Source organism: Dunckerocampus dactyliophorus, chromosome 1, assembly GCF_027744805.1.
Source record: "Dunckerocampus dactyliophorus isolate RoL2022-P2 chromosome 1, RoL_Ddac_1.1, whole genome shotgun sequence".
Classification (NCBI taxonomy): Eukaryota; Metazoa; Chordata; class Actinopteri; order Syngnathiformes; family Syngnathidae; genus Dunckerocampus; species Dunckerocampus dactyliophorus.
In genome coordinates, this window is record NC_072819.1 from 22761919 (window position 1) to 22776878 (window position 14960).

At 42.2% G+C, this 14960-nt stretch overlaps 1 protein-coding gene across 4 annotated transcripts in view; it reads left to right on the plus strand.

Annotated features, from left to right (window-relative positions):
- LOC129170207 (kelch domain-containing protein 8B-like) overlaps positions 1 to 14960 on the plus strand; it is a 177458-nt gene that overhangs the window by 115556 nt on the left and 46942 nt on the right. For all 4 annotated transcript variants that reach the window (XM_054757555.1, XM_054757636.1, XM_054757794.1 and 1 more), the window contains one exon: positions 4915 to 5079. In XM_054757555.1, the coding sequence (XP_054613530.1) occupies positions 4915 to 5079 (165 nt within the window). The remainder of the gene's footprint in view (positions 1 to 4914; positions 5080 to 14960) is intronic.

Consider the following 14960-nt stretch of genomic DNA (forward strand, 5'->3'; position numbering starts at 1 on the left):
AGATAATAAAAACATGATAAAAGCATCTCTATAGGAAACCATGACTAGTTTGCTGTTGGTAGCAGTTTGTAAGGATTCCATGCTTTATTTGATGTCACTAATAGATGGTCACATGGCTACAAGAACATGTGAAATTCTCTTTTCATTGTGTAAATGATCATTTTGATGATGCTTATCTATCCAGTTTCTAAAGCCAACATGGCACACACATGTAGGCAAATAACATGACAATGGAGTGTCTGGAAATGAATAGAATTGTTCGAAAATGAGAAAGCCACTATATTTATAAATGGTATTATTATTATTGGAATATATTAGCTGACATGCTTGTGGTTGGTTGGGTTGATATCAACGCTGTTCTTCTTGTGCAGTGTGATACGTGGCCATGAGTAATGTAATTGCATGAGACGTGATGCGATACATTCATATTTGTGGACCACAGTCCCAGGGAGATTTATTTTGGGTTCCACAAAGATGAGTAAAAGAACATGAAATGCAAAGTGTGTATGAAAACTGTCATAACCACCCAAGCACATTATTTAAATGGAGCGTTGTTGGCGCTTTTTGGAGTTTTTTTCCGAAGGCTTTATAGGCGGAATAGGTGTGTGCCATTACGTGCCTTATATTTCATTGAAAGTAATGTGTGCCAGTTGGTCAATAACTCAACAAAAAGCAGTTATTTGCATTTCCTGCAATTATTTTCAGATGGCCATGATATATCGTGGCCGTGGATTTATTGTGCATTTAAGGTAAAACTGCCCAATTTATTGTAATATTGATTTGAGGTCAGCCCTAGTAACAAGACAAGTTGGTGTTGATTGGCTGCATGGAAGTCACTCAGCCACAATTAGGATTTTTTTCCCCCCACCATACTCTATACATATTTTACAAAACTATCACATAATCTTTAGCAACTTCTTCTGTCATTTCTTGTTTATTCTGCTGTCACCTTAGCAGCAGATGTACTGGTAACTACTGCAATGAGGGGCCATTCAATGTAAGAAGTGTGTTTTTTTTTCTTTTAGATAAGTGTGTGCAAAGATGAAATGGAAAAATAAAAGGAAAGACAAAAGAGGTTGAGTAAAGGACAAACGGAACAGTCGATTAAGCAAATAGTGTCCATCAAAGTGGAGTTATAAATAGCCAACAAAGGGGGGGGGGAGTGATGGTATAGAATGGAGACAAGAGAGAAGGGATGCTAGTGATGAAAGATGCTGTGGGATCAAAGCCTTCCATTGAGTCTCCTAAACCGAGGCTTTGGAGGAGAAGCAAAAACATTACAAAAAATAAATGAAAAAGACGCTTCACATTTACACTTTGCTGTGACTCACATTGGGCTGCCTCTCTGTGATAACGGATTTGGTCGGCAAGCACCAGGCGCCGTCAAACAGCCACAGCGTAATAAGTCTGTAGGTTACGCCATGGTTGCCATGGTGACTCCCCGGGTGACAAGCAGAGAACAGAGCCCCGCTTTCCTTAATTAGAGGAGATTGCACATGATTACACCAAGGCTGGGCTAAATCATGGGCACACGGGCACGTACAGTTACTCACACATACAGTGAGCTTCCAGGTAACATTGCAGGTGCACACTGAATGTCACACATGTTCACTTGTTGATAACAGCACAAATTGGGTGGAGACGCTAATGTCTTTAGACTATATGTAATGTAGTACAATATTACTCTATTGACCCAAACATCAAACGACTCTGAAGACAACTCTTTTGCAATTTTGGGGGGAAAAATGTTTTAAATTTGAAAACAAAATCAAACAAAATTGATCTCTTATTTTAATGTGAAACATATGGAAAGTTATTCTGGAAAATGATCTCTCCCCCTTCCTTGTGAGCAAATGCAAACAGATTAAAAGTTACGCGCATGCATGTCTGCTGTCACCTTACCTTCTGGGCAACATTAAGGTACAGCGCTTTTCTGCTTTTAATCCTCGCAGCGCCCCACGTGATGCTACCAGCCGATCAAATTTGCATTTCTGCTTATAGCAGTTCTGCAACCCAGTGCTTCCAATTGCCTTTGTCGCTAGATTTAGCGACTTTTGAGATCTCTATGAGGACTTAGCACCTAGAGACAAAACTAGTGACTGTAAATTGAAAACTGTCGCTAGGATTGGTCTATATGATGTTATAACTTGTCTCCGTCGTGGCTGGAAATGTTCTGGAAAAGTCCTGGAAAATAATTTCTGGAAAATACTGTTTTATTTACTGTTTTTAAATACTGTTTATGTGGCCATGTAAATGAGTGACCAAGACAACAACGTTTTTGATTTTTTTGTTTCAATATTGTCTCCTATTAAGCCAATTGGCTGGCTGGCTATACAAGTTTTTATTGCAAAAATGACAAGATTACAGTAGTGGGAGTATTCTTTTTAAATATGTATTTTTAAAGACAAATCTATCGTAGTTACCTAAAGCAAACACAAGTCAAGCAACATACAGTAGATGTACAGTTTAACAGCTACTATTTATGGAAGGCTTATTACATCTTACCACCTTAAGTGTGTCCCTATGCAGTTATGTTGTACTCTTGCTGTTACTGTTTGCTCCACTCCCTGGTGAGATGAACAACTAAAACTCTCTAAAAGGTTTTCAGGGAAACCCCCCCCAACTTGGCACCCTCATTTCCTTCTCAGCATGGAAGACGTCCTAATAGTGAGATACAGATTTTGTGTACAACAAGCTTGACTGGGATGTTGTCTGTAGTAAATGCAAATGCTCACACTCATGTTGAGTGACAGATTTATTAGTGCTGAATATTCTTCACAGTTTGAGCAACAGCTCTCTGGCTGTGTCGTCTGCCTGCGTGACTTCTCACTCTCCCTTTGTGACTCAGTTTGTCACATTTGGACAGTCACAACTCTCTCCCAGCGCTAATGGGCCGCTAATCCGGAACATGGCAAGCTCCCTCCTTCCTTCTTTTTTTTCTCTCCTTCGATTTTCTGCCCCGGCACTTCTTCAACGGGCTTACCAGTTTTGCTTATGCAGCATTTTAGCTTACTCCCTATATTTTAAGTTCAAACAGGCACTGACACTGCAGTGCTGGGGCATGTTTAAAAGTTTTACTGTCAAAACACAACTACTGGGACTTGAAATGGCATCTTTCACAGCCCCCTATATGAAAAAGATGAGAAATAATCAAATAAATAAATAAATAAAACTATATAGGGGCCGCCCTGTGACCTACTTGTTAGCATGTTGGTCGTAAAGTCGAGAGATCACCGGTTCAGTTTGGGCATCTCTGTGTGGCGTTTGCTTGTTCTCCCTGTGCGTGCATGGATTTTCTCTGGGTAAGCCGGCTTCACATTCTAAAAATATGCATGCTAGGCTAATTGGACACTGTTAATTGTCCATAGATGTGAATGTGAGCTTGAATGGTTGTTTGTTTATATGTACTCTGCGACTGGCTAGAGACCAGTCCAGGGTTTACTTCACCTCTTGCCCAAAGTCAGTTGGGATAGGCTTGGGTGACCCTACCCTAACAATGTTAAGCAGTATAAAAAATGTGAGGATGGATGGATAAAACTATATTACACAACACACCAGTAACAGAACCAGAACCAAACTGGTCAGCCAACATTTATAAACCAGTACTGCAAATGTAACACGCATGAGTGTCACACCAACAGCTGAGTAGTGCTGGAGATAGATAACGCTACTGGATGCTGACCGCTCATATGCAGCCATTGTCACCTTGTGGAGGTTGGGAGGTTGCCAACAGCCACAGCAGTTAATGCCCATGGTGCTAAATAGAGACGGTTATTTGCTTTTATAGACCACCCAGTGATTATAAGAGACTCAGGGGTTCATTGAATATAGAAGCGTTAATTGGAAAATTTTGAATATCGGTAATGTGGATGCTTTGACTTTATTTAAAAAAAGTAGACAGATACTTTATGTCTGAAAGGTACATACCATGTTGATTGAAATTATTATTCCTTGAATTACAGAATAATCTGTATTTATTTATTTATTTATTCTTATTTTATGTTTTCATTTTTCTTATCTCTCCTATCTAACCTTGTATGTTTTTTTTTATTTTTAAGTGATTAAGTTTATTATGACATCTTATCTATCCATCCATATATCTAGTATGTGGGAGCATGTATTTACTCAAATGCAGAGGCTACCAGGTAAGGCTCCGAAAGTCTATGTTACATCACAATGGTATCTTGGGTACCTTGGGACCAACAAAGTGTGAAAAGAAGAAATCGAGCAGGGAAAATAAGGCTGATAGATCTAAGTGTTTAATAGCCAAATTAACAACAACAAAAATGTACCACCAGTTGTAGTGAACTAAACACACGCCCCACTAGGCACGAAACACGTTAAATAATGAGCAAAAAAGGCTGGCACACACGCCAAACGCCTCAATCATCTGAATTGTGGAATTACACGGAGAGGTGAGCATAGAAAGAGGGGCTGTGTGGCTTGCTGCATGCCTCGTTATGCTCGTCCTGCTTGTTTGGCCTGATCGGACCCACCTGGGATGCACTCCCAGCTGTCACCTCTCTGAAAAAACAACAAAACAGACAGACACGCAAACAACACTAAGAATGTTGGTTGTTGTTTTCATTTTGTGAGATAATGTGTGTTGTTTATTTTTTCAAATTTTTTCAAGTGGCTTTAACGTGCCATTCATTGTTTCAACTGTACTATTACACATTCTTTATCCTTTCTTTCCCTATTAGAAAATGCTAACATGTGAACCTCAGTAATTGCTTAGACATGGAAAAAGGGGTAGGATTTAAAAAGCTCTGCTTCTCCGTACTCCTCTTTGGACATGTTGAATTGTGCAAGAGTAAATGCGATGTGTTTCAAAGTAATTCTGTGAAGCATGATTGAAATAATCAACCATTACCATTACACAACCTTCATTATGTTTGTGTGTTGTCTCTGCAGATGGCAAGGTGTACGCACTGGGAGGTATGGGAGCAGACATCACGCCACAGGCCATTGTGAGAGTTTATGAGGCAGAAAAGGACCAATGGCAACCGCTGACCTCCATGCCTACACCACGCTATGGAGCCACACCCTTCGTAAAAGGAAACAAAATCTACATAATGGGTAGGATGTTTTCCCCTACATGCAGTATGCATATCCTAGTGGTTCTGACTCTTAGCAGTGTTTGCAGCTCTAATTGACGCCGTGCCTCAATTAGTCGCTAGGTGCCTCTTCCCAAATAGACAAAGAAGAAACCTAGAAACAAACAAAAAAGAAATGACATAAACATTTTATTCTATATCCACAAGTAGCACACAAAATCAAGGTGAAAAAACTGGGTATTAAAACAAAATACACATCACCATGGTCTCACAGCCGTGCAGCAAGTGCAAACTTCAATAGACACAGCTCACATTCTCATCAAATATAAACATTGGTACATCCATTTTCTTTGCAGCTTATCTTTATGCTGGAGCCCTCCAGCTGACTTTGAGCGAGAGGCGGGGTACACCCTAGACTGGTTGCCAGTCAGTCGCAGGGCACATATCGAGGCTATCCACACAGAAACAGCGTTCTGGGTGCCCTGAAACAGTGTTTTTGAAAATGACATCTTGTCGTTTTCGTGTAGACAGCTGACATGAAAACAATGACGTCACCGACCCACCGCCACCACCCCGCCGCCACATGACCAGAAGTGAGCTTTGACGACAAGCCAACATAATAGTTGAATATTTCAACTGGCATGATACACCCCTGTCGACATTCGGCTGATATCTTTTTGTCTTATTCTTCATAATGACTAATATGATAGAAGCAATCACCACTTCACATGAGTTTAGATTAGGGGTCACCAACGTGGTGCCCGCGGGCACCAGGTAGCTCCCCACGACCACATTAGGTGCCCGTAGGCCTGCTTTTCATTCAGGTTTTCAGTTAATAATGTGAGAACACGAGAAAGAAAAGTATTCTGAAATATAATATGTGAGTTGTGGATACCAGCATTTTGTGAATGTTTTGGTAAAACAAGCATATTTGATCTGTTTGGGTTGTTGGTTAAAAGTAGCTCTCGCAAGAATAAACATTGGTGACCCCTGGTTTAGATGAACCTTGATGCGGAAGATGACGGACTTATGCGCATGCATTCTTTCTTCTTCTATAGTTTGGTATATTACGTGGTTCTGCCTGCGTGTCTGTTCACAGCGCCACACGTACGTGTGTCTTGTGTATTACATCATTTTCAATCAGTGATCTGTCCCCGTCTGGATGCAACTATTTAGTAATGGGGCACAGTGTGGACACCATCATTTTCACCGATCTCTCGCTCACCTGGACAGAGGCAGTGGTACTGTGAGGATTGCATTTTTGGATTTCCCAAGCGCCTTTAACACCATCCAGCCTCAGCTCCTCAGGGACAAACTGACACGGATGGGAGTAGGATCATACTGGGTGGCATGGATCACAGAATACCCGACTGGTAGACGTGCGACTGGGGAACTGCAGGTCTGACACTGTGACCAGCAGCACGGGAGCACCGCAGGGAACTGTGCTCTCCCCTGTTCTGTTTACCCTGTACACGTCTGACTTTCAGTACAACTCTGAGGCCTGCCATGTACAGAAGCACGCAGACGACAGAGCCATCGTGGGATGTATCAGGAATGGACAGGAGAATGAGTACAGAAAACTGATCCAGGATTTCGTCAACTGGTGCGACGCAAACCACCTGCACCTTAACACCACCAAGACCAGGGAAATGGGGGTGGACTTCAGGCGAAACAGGACACACCCAGAACCTGGTAATGGTAATGGTTTAATTCATTTTGAACATGCATACAAGTTACACCTGAGTACATCACACAGTACAGTTCGAAAAAGGAGTAGGAAGAAGCAAAGCTTATTTAATCCTACCCCTCATCCGTTTCATATCAGTTGCAATTCATTTGTTCACCTCCTGTTTTCCAAATGTAGTCTTTGCCAATTGTGAATACGTAGGAAAGTGATAAGGCAGTATAACAATGTGTTGCAATGAGCCCATTGGCAGTCGGTGGGGCCTTATGGTGAAGGCCAAGGGCCCAGTTGTGGCTATCCCAGCCGGGAGACATCGATGTTGGAGCAGAAAGCAGGAAGCTAGTTGTTGGTCTGGAGCTAATTCGGCTAGCAGGCCGCGCTACCGCAGCTCGTCTCAGGAAAAACCGAGGAAGCTAAACAACGTGCCCAGTACCGTTTGTGGTTTTGTACACCACTGCCTTAATGACAGATGATACCACCAGATCTTGTTACCAGATCTTCTACCAGACTGTGGTAGCTAGTGCCCTCCTGTATGCAGTGGTTTGCTGGGAGAGCAGCCGCAAGAAGAAGGTCGCCACATGCCTGGATAAACTGGTGAGGAAGGCAGTCATGGGCACTGAGCTGCGGCAGAGCAAAGGACACTGAGGAGGCTCCTTTCCATCATGGACAACCAGCATCATCCAATGCACAGCATCATCTCCCAACAGAAGAGCAGTTTCAGTGGCAGATTACTATCACTGTCCTGCTCCGCTGAAAGACTGAGGAGATCATTCCTCCCCCATGCCATGCGGCTTTTCAACGCACTACAAATTTGACGTGATCTGTTCCATATTTATTTGTTTATTTATTATCCTATTTTAGTTTTCTTGTCACTCATGTCGTGCATTGGTTGTTTTATTTTTTTTCATTTTATTTCAAGTTCATTATAACATTTTTGCAGAGCTGCTGGAAATGTGATTTCCCTTGGAGATCAATAAAGCATATCTATATAAGCAACATTACTGAATTTAACAAGCCATAGCTGCAAATATGGTGCCTCATGTAGTAACTACTTTACACCAGGAGATGGCAGACATCTGTAACTTAAATCTGACATTTGTGGGTGTGTTTCTACGCAAAATTTAGGCGTTTATAGAGTTTGAAATCCTGTGTGCCTGGCGGCAGCAAGTCCGCTTGTCGTGATAGTCCACAAGCAGCGCATACTGGAGCCAATGCTTTGCTTCACTGTGTTCGGGGTGGCAGGAGGGGACGTGGTGGGTGTAGCAGGGGTGGTCAAAACAACGTTAATGGTGAGGGGGGTAGGCGGAATGTAAAAAAATGTGGAAATATCGTCATATAATCTGTGGCAGAAAATGCACTGCTAATAGCGGAGGAGGCAGCAGTGTATTCAAGATCCCACTGTAAATGATGATGATGATGATGGCTGGGTTTGCTTGAGAGATGAGGAAGAGTATCACAAGTGGATCAGACATTTTGATGAGCTGGTATTGTGGAGACAGAGATCTGACAAATTCTGATCCTCGTGATGTCATAATATGCAAATTAGATGAGTGAATTGACTCCCATCACAAACTTTGGGTCACACTGATGATTTTTCTCATTTCCAGGATGCCTTTATCTCAAACCATTTTCAAGCTACAACCTTTTGAAATAGTATGATCAAAACTGAATACTTTAGTTATATGAACAGTTAGTTTTACTATCCATTCATTACTAGGAGCGTGGCGCATACACTATTTGTGTTTTTTTTCTCCCCCGTTGTAACAACCGTTAACCGGTTTTAGAAGACTGCATCGTATCTAGCAACAGGGTCAACCACACCTCCTTACAGAGACAAAACATGTCCCGTCCTTGCTAATAGTTGCTCTCAGAGTCTTCCTGAATTAAAGGAAAACCGCATGTTTTTTGGAATTTTGCCCATCATCCACAATCCTTATCCTTATCCTTATATCCCTTTTCTGTGCGTTTTAACAAGAGAAAACGAGTTAGCATGAACCAGCTAACATTGCACGTCATGGGAGGTCCCAATTACGACTATAAAGCCCTCTTAAAAAAAAATTGCGTTTTATTGTTTCATATACACGCTATGATCATGCATGAACAGGTACATTGATGATAACATGTAATGCTTACAGTATCTTGCCGTATTTTGATGATTTAAAACATTTCCGGAACGTCTTTCTTAGGTGCATTAAGTTCACATAGCCCATAGGAGATAACGCTGCTTCCGTCAACAACAGCAGCATAGAAACAGCGACGACACTTACAATATCTGCTCTCATTGGGATGGCTGTCTTTCATCACGAGAATTGTGCTCAGTCCTCAGGTAAAAAATGCTGACAGCAAACGAGCATCTTGTTTTGTAGTGCATCCATCCATCCATTTTCTATACCGCTTCTCCTATTTAGGGTCACGGGGGCATGCTGGAGCCTATCCCAGCTGACTTCAGGTGACAGGCGGGGTACACCCTGGACTGGTCGGTAGTCTTTGTTGCGAAATTGAGAGCCAGTAGTATCCACTCTTCCATCTGTCCCGTTGCAGTGGCTTGAGGGGTTGTGAGTGACGCTGAGACTAGTGAGGCGTTGTGTTACTCCGCCAGATAAATATAGTTTTTCGTGTTAGTTGCTACAATAACAATATTGCTGTAGCTTGATTAATATACAGGTCAGTTATGTAAATGCAACACTGTTGGCATTTTTTGGGGGTTTTTTTAGGGCTGTATTGTCATAATAGGTGCCTCCCATTACATGCAATGTTAGCTGGCTCATGCTAACTCATTTTCTCTCCTTCGAACGAACAGAAAAGGGAAATAAATATGTTTCAATTATGGGCAAAATTCCAAAAAAGTGCAGTTTTCCTTTTAAGCTAATATTCCTTGCTTGGAATTTTTAGATTAAGTTAGGAGGTCTCTGACTGGACTCTGAGAAGCTTTGTGAATGCGGCCCCAGGTTTTTAAACCTCCACAACACGTTGGGTATAAAAGTATAGCTGTCTCTTGTGTTAGCAGTTTTTCTACACAGTTGAAAGCACAATGGAACAGTTTGGTCTTGTATAGTTGAGTGCAGCAAATGCATGGAGGTATGCTAGCGTCAGCACTCATGCTTTGAGTTGTCTGCTGCCATGGCACACCAACAACTGAGCAGCGCCTGCTAGATGGAGAGCAGTAACACCCATGCACTAACTGATGTTAGTTGAAAAGCTGTGTCAGAAATATTGCAGATGAGTATAGAGAGACATACTAAATTGGGTGTCACACTACACACCAGGCCTGTGCAAAATTCAGAATCTCAGAATTCAGTTCAATGGACGAATTTGAATTTGAATTGACTCCACCCCAAGGGATGTTAAATTGAATTTGAATTACAGAGAAATTCATTCTGATTACATATCATTACATATTAGTGAGAATTAACCTACATTTTTCTTCAAAATGACACTCACAGACACAAACATTAACATTTTTACATTTTGTAAAATGGCTAAGAAATAATTTTATGTAAATTGACAAAGACAAAGCATAATGTGCTAGCTGTGTCAAAGCGCTTTGAGTGCCTTGGAGGTGGAAAAGTGCTATACAAGTGAAAGACCATTATTTTTATTTTTTACAGTGTGCTGCAGGCCATTAAAAATGGGCTACAAATGGCCGTCGGACCACACTTTGGACCCCCGTGAATGAAATATTGTTAATATGAAAACCTAAAAAAATTGACAAAAACTTCCTGTCATTTTTTAAATCATACTTAATTGTCATGCCATTGTAAAAATAAGTTAACCACAATGTAAAAACAATACAATAGCCAATTAAAATTTTTAAGCCATTTTTCAGAAAATAGACAAAGGCACAACATTGTTTTCTGACTTTAATTGCCATGCAAGTGTAAAAATAAGTTAAATACTGTTCATATGAAAACCAAAAACTATATAACAACCTGGAAGACAATTGACAAGGCTTATTGTCATTATTTTAACATACTTGTCATACAAGCGTAAAAAGAAGTTAACCACTGTTAATAATGAAATGTAAAAAAACAGCCAGTTTGGACGTCACTCATCTTCTGAAACTGATTGTCAACACCTCTGTGAGCATTAGCATTTTTGTAAAGGCAGAATTTGTAGTTGTACCTTGTCCTAAGGTATTCTGGGATGCCACATTGTGGAGTACTTCTGGATCCCAAACGCAGAGGCAAGAGGCAGGTGAGGTGAGTTCACAATTTATTGAGTCCACAAGCAACAAAAGGCAATGGTGCAGAGAAGGGTGCACCATGGAACATAAAAATACAAAAGTTTTGGAAGGCGGTGGCTACTGAATGCACATACAAAAATGAGACGCAGCACTAGTGTAGCATGGTGCAAGAAGGAATAATCCGGCATCTCCCAGCTGCCAGGAGTTAGCCTAAAGCGGGCCTTACATCCTGACGTATGTGTTAACACATGCATGGGCGCCGCAATTTTTGGGAAATTTGCTGGCCGTGGCCAGCACGTAGAGGAAGTAGGGTATCAGATGGGTTGGGAGTGTGTCGTACGAGCAAGTGATTCGTGACTCCCACGTGCAAGGTTGTCCTACGTGCGCGCATAAAATAATTTGCATCCCAATTCTGCAAGCTTTGCATGCTGCCTGCGGGTTTGAAAATCTCTGTGGGCCACGTGCGTGTCGCTTGCGATTTTTCCCATTTTTGCAAGTAGCCAGCATGTAGAAGCACGTACGTCGGGATGTAAGGCCCGCTTAAGTAGATCTCAGGTGCGTCCCATAGGTCCACCTCGTCCGCCAAGACGGGGAGATCTAGAACAGAAAGAAAACAAGGAGAAGGCAGGGGCAAAAAACAAGGGAACATGACAGTATCCCTCCCCATAAAAACGGGCGCCACCTGTAGGCCTACCTGGCTTTTCTGGAAAACGACTGTAAAGATCAGTGTGGGGTCCAGAATGAAGGCACGAGAAACCCAAGAACGCTCCTCTGGGCCGTACCCCTCCCAGTCTACCAACTATTGGAAATCCCTGCCCCTTCTCACATCCAAAATCCAGGATGGCCGTAGATTAGCCTGGGAGGAGGAGGAGGCACCTCTGGAGGTTTTAGGTCGCTGGAGCTGACAGGCTTGAGGAGGGAGACTTGGAACGCCGGATTTACTCTGAGAGAGGAGTCCGGGAGGCGAAGCAAGCCAGAGCCACCCTGGTGTTGCGCCATGCCAGGCAGGCGCGGTGCAGGTGTGCGAACATGGAAGGTACTGCCAAATCATCTGACCATTGTTCTGAGGATGGTAGCAGGAGGACAAGCGGGGTGATGCACCCAAAGCCTTTCTGTGACAATAGCGTGAGCAGCAGCGGTGCACTCTTAGACAGTGCATGCGGAAAAAAACTCTGCAACTGATGATATATGGTTTAGCCCAGTCATTTTGGAGATTATGCTTGATTTGCCACGTAAGCCCTAACACCACGGTAGCGAGGGGATGACAAAAAATGTCATGATGATTACCGGATAAACGGAGCGAAACAAAATGGCTCTTGTGAGTGATGTTGGCCAGGTGACGTCCATCCAGAGAATGGACTACTTTAGCAGTTGATAATGGCATAACAGGAATAGAAGAGCTCCTTACAAATGCTTCATCAATAAAGAAGTCATCCGAGCCAGAGTCCGAGTGTACCTGGAAGCTGTAGGCAGCTGGCTGCAGGATCCGTCGTCCACAGGTGATCCTGGACGACACGAGGGGGTGGCTTGGGAGCTTTGGCTGTCAGGGTGGACGGGACAGCGGGAGATGGTGTGGTCCACTTGAACAGGTGGGGCTGTATGCAATGCGTTCTCTTGGCATGCGTAAGATGATTGCCTCCAAGCTGCATGGGCTAATCCAACGCCGGGGCCAACGGAGTCTCTATAAAAGTAGAGGGCCGGCTGGTGAGGGGTGATCGTCGGGACCACTCTGGGTGTAGTTTGGTGCGGCGTGTCCACGAAGCCGGTCCTGCTCACAGTCGCTAAGGCACTTGTCAATGCGCACCGCCAGGGCAATCAAGTCGTCAAGGTTCCCCAGAGTATCCAACGGAGTCATATGGTCCTTGATACACTCTGTGAGTCCCAAAAAGAAGGTGTCTATGAGGGCAGAGGGATTCCAGTCACTCTGAGCCGAGTGCATGGAACTCGATGGCATAATCTGATACGTTGCGTCTACTTTGGCGCAGCCTCAGGAGGGATTGGGCTGCCTCTCAGCCAAGTAGGTTATATTGAAACACTTGCTCCAGAGCCCTTTTTGTTTGGGTCCGTATCTGCGGGTTCCATCATCTTGGCCGGATTATTCTTTCACGTTGTGGAGTAGTTCTGGATCCCAGACGCGGAAGCAAGAGACAGGTGAGGTGAGTTCACAGTTTATTGAGTCCACATGGGTGCATCACAGAACATAAAAATATAAAAGGTTTGGCTGAAGACGGTGGCTACTGAAAGCACATCCAAAAATTAGGTAGATCAGAACGCAATCAGTCACAGGTGCGTCCAGTAGCTCCGCCTCAAAATTCTTGAATCTTGAATCTCCAGCCAGCAGCTGGATCTGAAAGGAGACAAGGAGAAGGCAGGAGAAAAAAACAAGGGGATGTGACACTGGGAGATTAAGTGCTGTTCGATCCTCCTATCCAACAATTTGAAAGTTTACAATATTAATGCTCTGTTTTATCTGAGTAACATATAACTGCGGTTTTAATGCAGTGTTTCCATAATCTGCAGCTTTTAGTCTGTCACAACTTCCCTTCAGCTTTGTTTCACTCTTGCAATCGATCTCGCTGGCTTCCTTCCCACTCCTAGCTGACCCTCTTCTACATCGCCCTGTCTTGCATTTGCACAAGTTTTCTTTGTATCACCATTTGGACATTCATATGTCCTTCTCTAAATCGTCCAACTCTGCTCATATTATTTGAGTGCAAAAACAACTTGAGTTGAGCTTTTGTGTTCAAGCCAAATGAGTGATGGTTCCCAGTGGTGGTGTTACTTCACTGTAAATGCCAAGCAGGCTTTAGATTAAGATTAATAAAAGTAAAGAAATTTAAAAATGCCAAGACAAGTGAAAGATATACTCCTGCCGTGTGCAATAAAACATGCAGGTTTTCATCTCCATTATGGATGGACATTTGAGTTGACTGATCATAGATTAGATCACTAATTTCCCCTTTCTTGAAATTTGTCATTATTAATTGTGTTAATTAGAACCTTTCATAGCACCCAAGGACACTTTACAGTTGATGGTTAAATAGTTATTATGTTTATTACATGCAGGAAAAAATGAAATATATTAATATAATAATAATATAATAATAGTAATATAATCATTAAATCCAAGAGAAAAATATTATTTACAACATTTTGAGAAATTCTCAGGCTTTTTGTTTTTGTAATATTTTGTTTTTCTTTGAAAACAGTCCTATGTGAATTTTACCCAGCTCACTGAATTGTTATGGCAGCCCAACTAAGCAGCAAATCACTCAGGCCTAAATGTAAAGGCCTAAAATGTTCCCATCATTGTGAATTCCAGCAATACTTTTAATCTTAATAGTCTTAATCTTGTTGTTTTTCTTACTATTTTAGACCAGTTTACTTACTACTATCTTAAGTTGTTTATTAACATAAAGTTTAAAAATTATTATCAAGCAGGGGTGTCACGAGACACTTACGAGATGAGACAATAAATGAGATTGGGTCTACGAGAAGTAGATGAGACTGATTTTAACATTACTTTTAAGAAAAGTACAATGAAAAACTATTACAAATATTTGAAATGTATTGCAATCTACTAATTTTATTTTAACTATGTTACCTTGCATTGCTCCTCACAAGACTACACTCTTCTGCACTCTGTGTGTATGCTACCAGCCCCGTCTCCATCCACTGAGACAAAGGGACTGAATAACTGACAAAAGAGCTCATTTCGTTCATGCTGTTGTTCTATGAAACAAACGTGCCAAAGTGCTGAAACCAATGCAATGAATGCTCTTCCTGCCTGTTTGGAGGCAGGAGACAAGCATGCACGGCAATAAATTGAGGCCGGCAAATTTATTGAGTTCAGTTTCATTTATTGTGTGACTAATTCATTTATTATCGTCCCAGGCGTAGTACCCACGAGAAAGTTTTTTTTTCTGAACAAGAAATGTTGTCACGTTTTAATCTCGCGAGATCTTGTGACACACCTATTATCAAGACATTTTAGAACTTCTTGCAGGACATGTTTGGCAAATGGTTTGGAAATGGT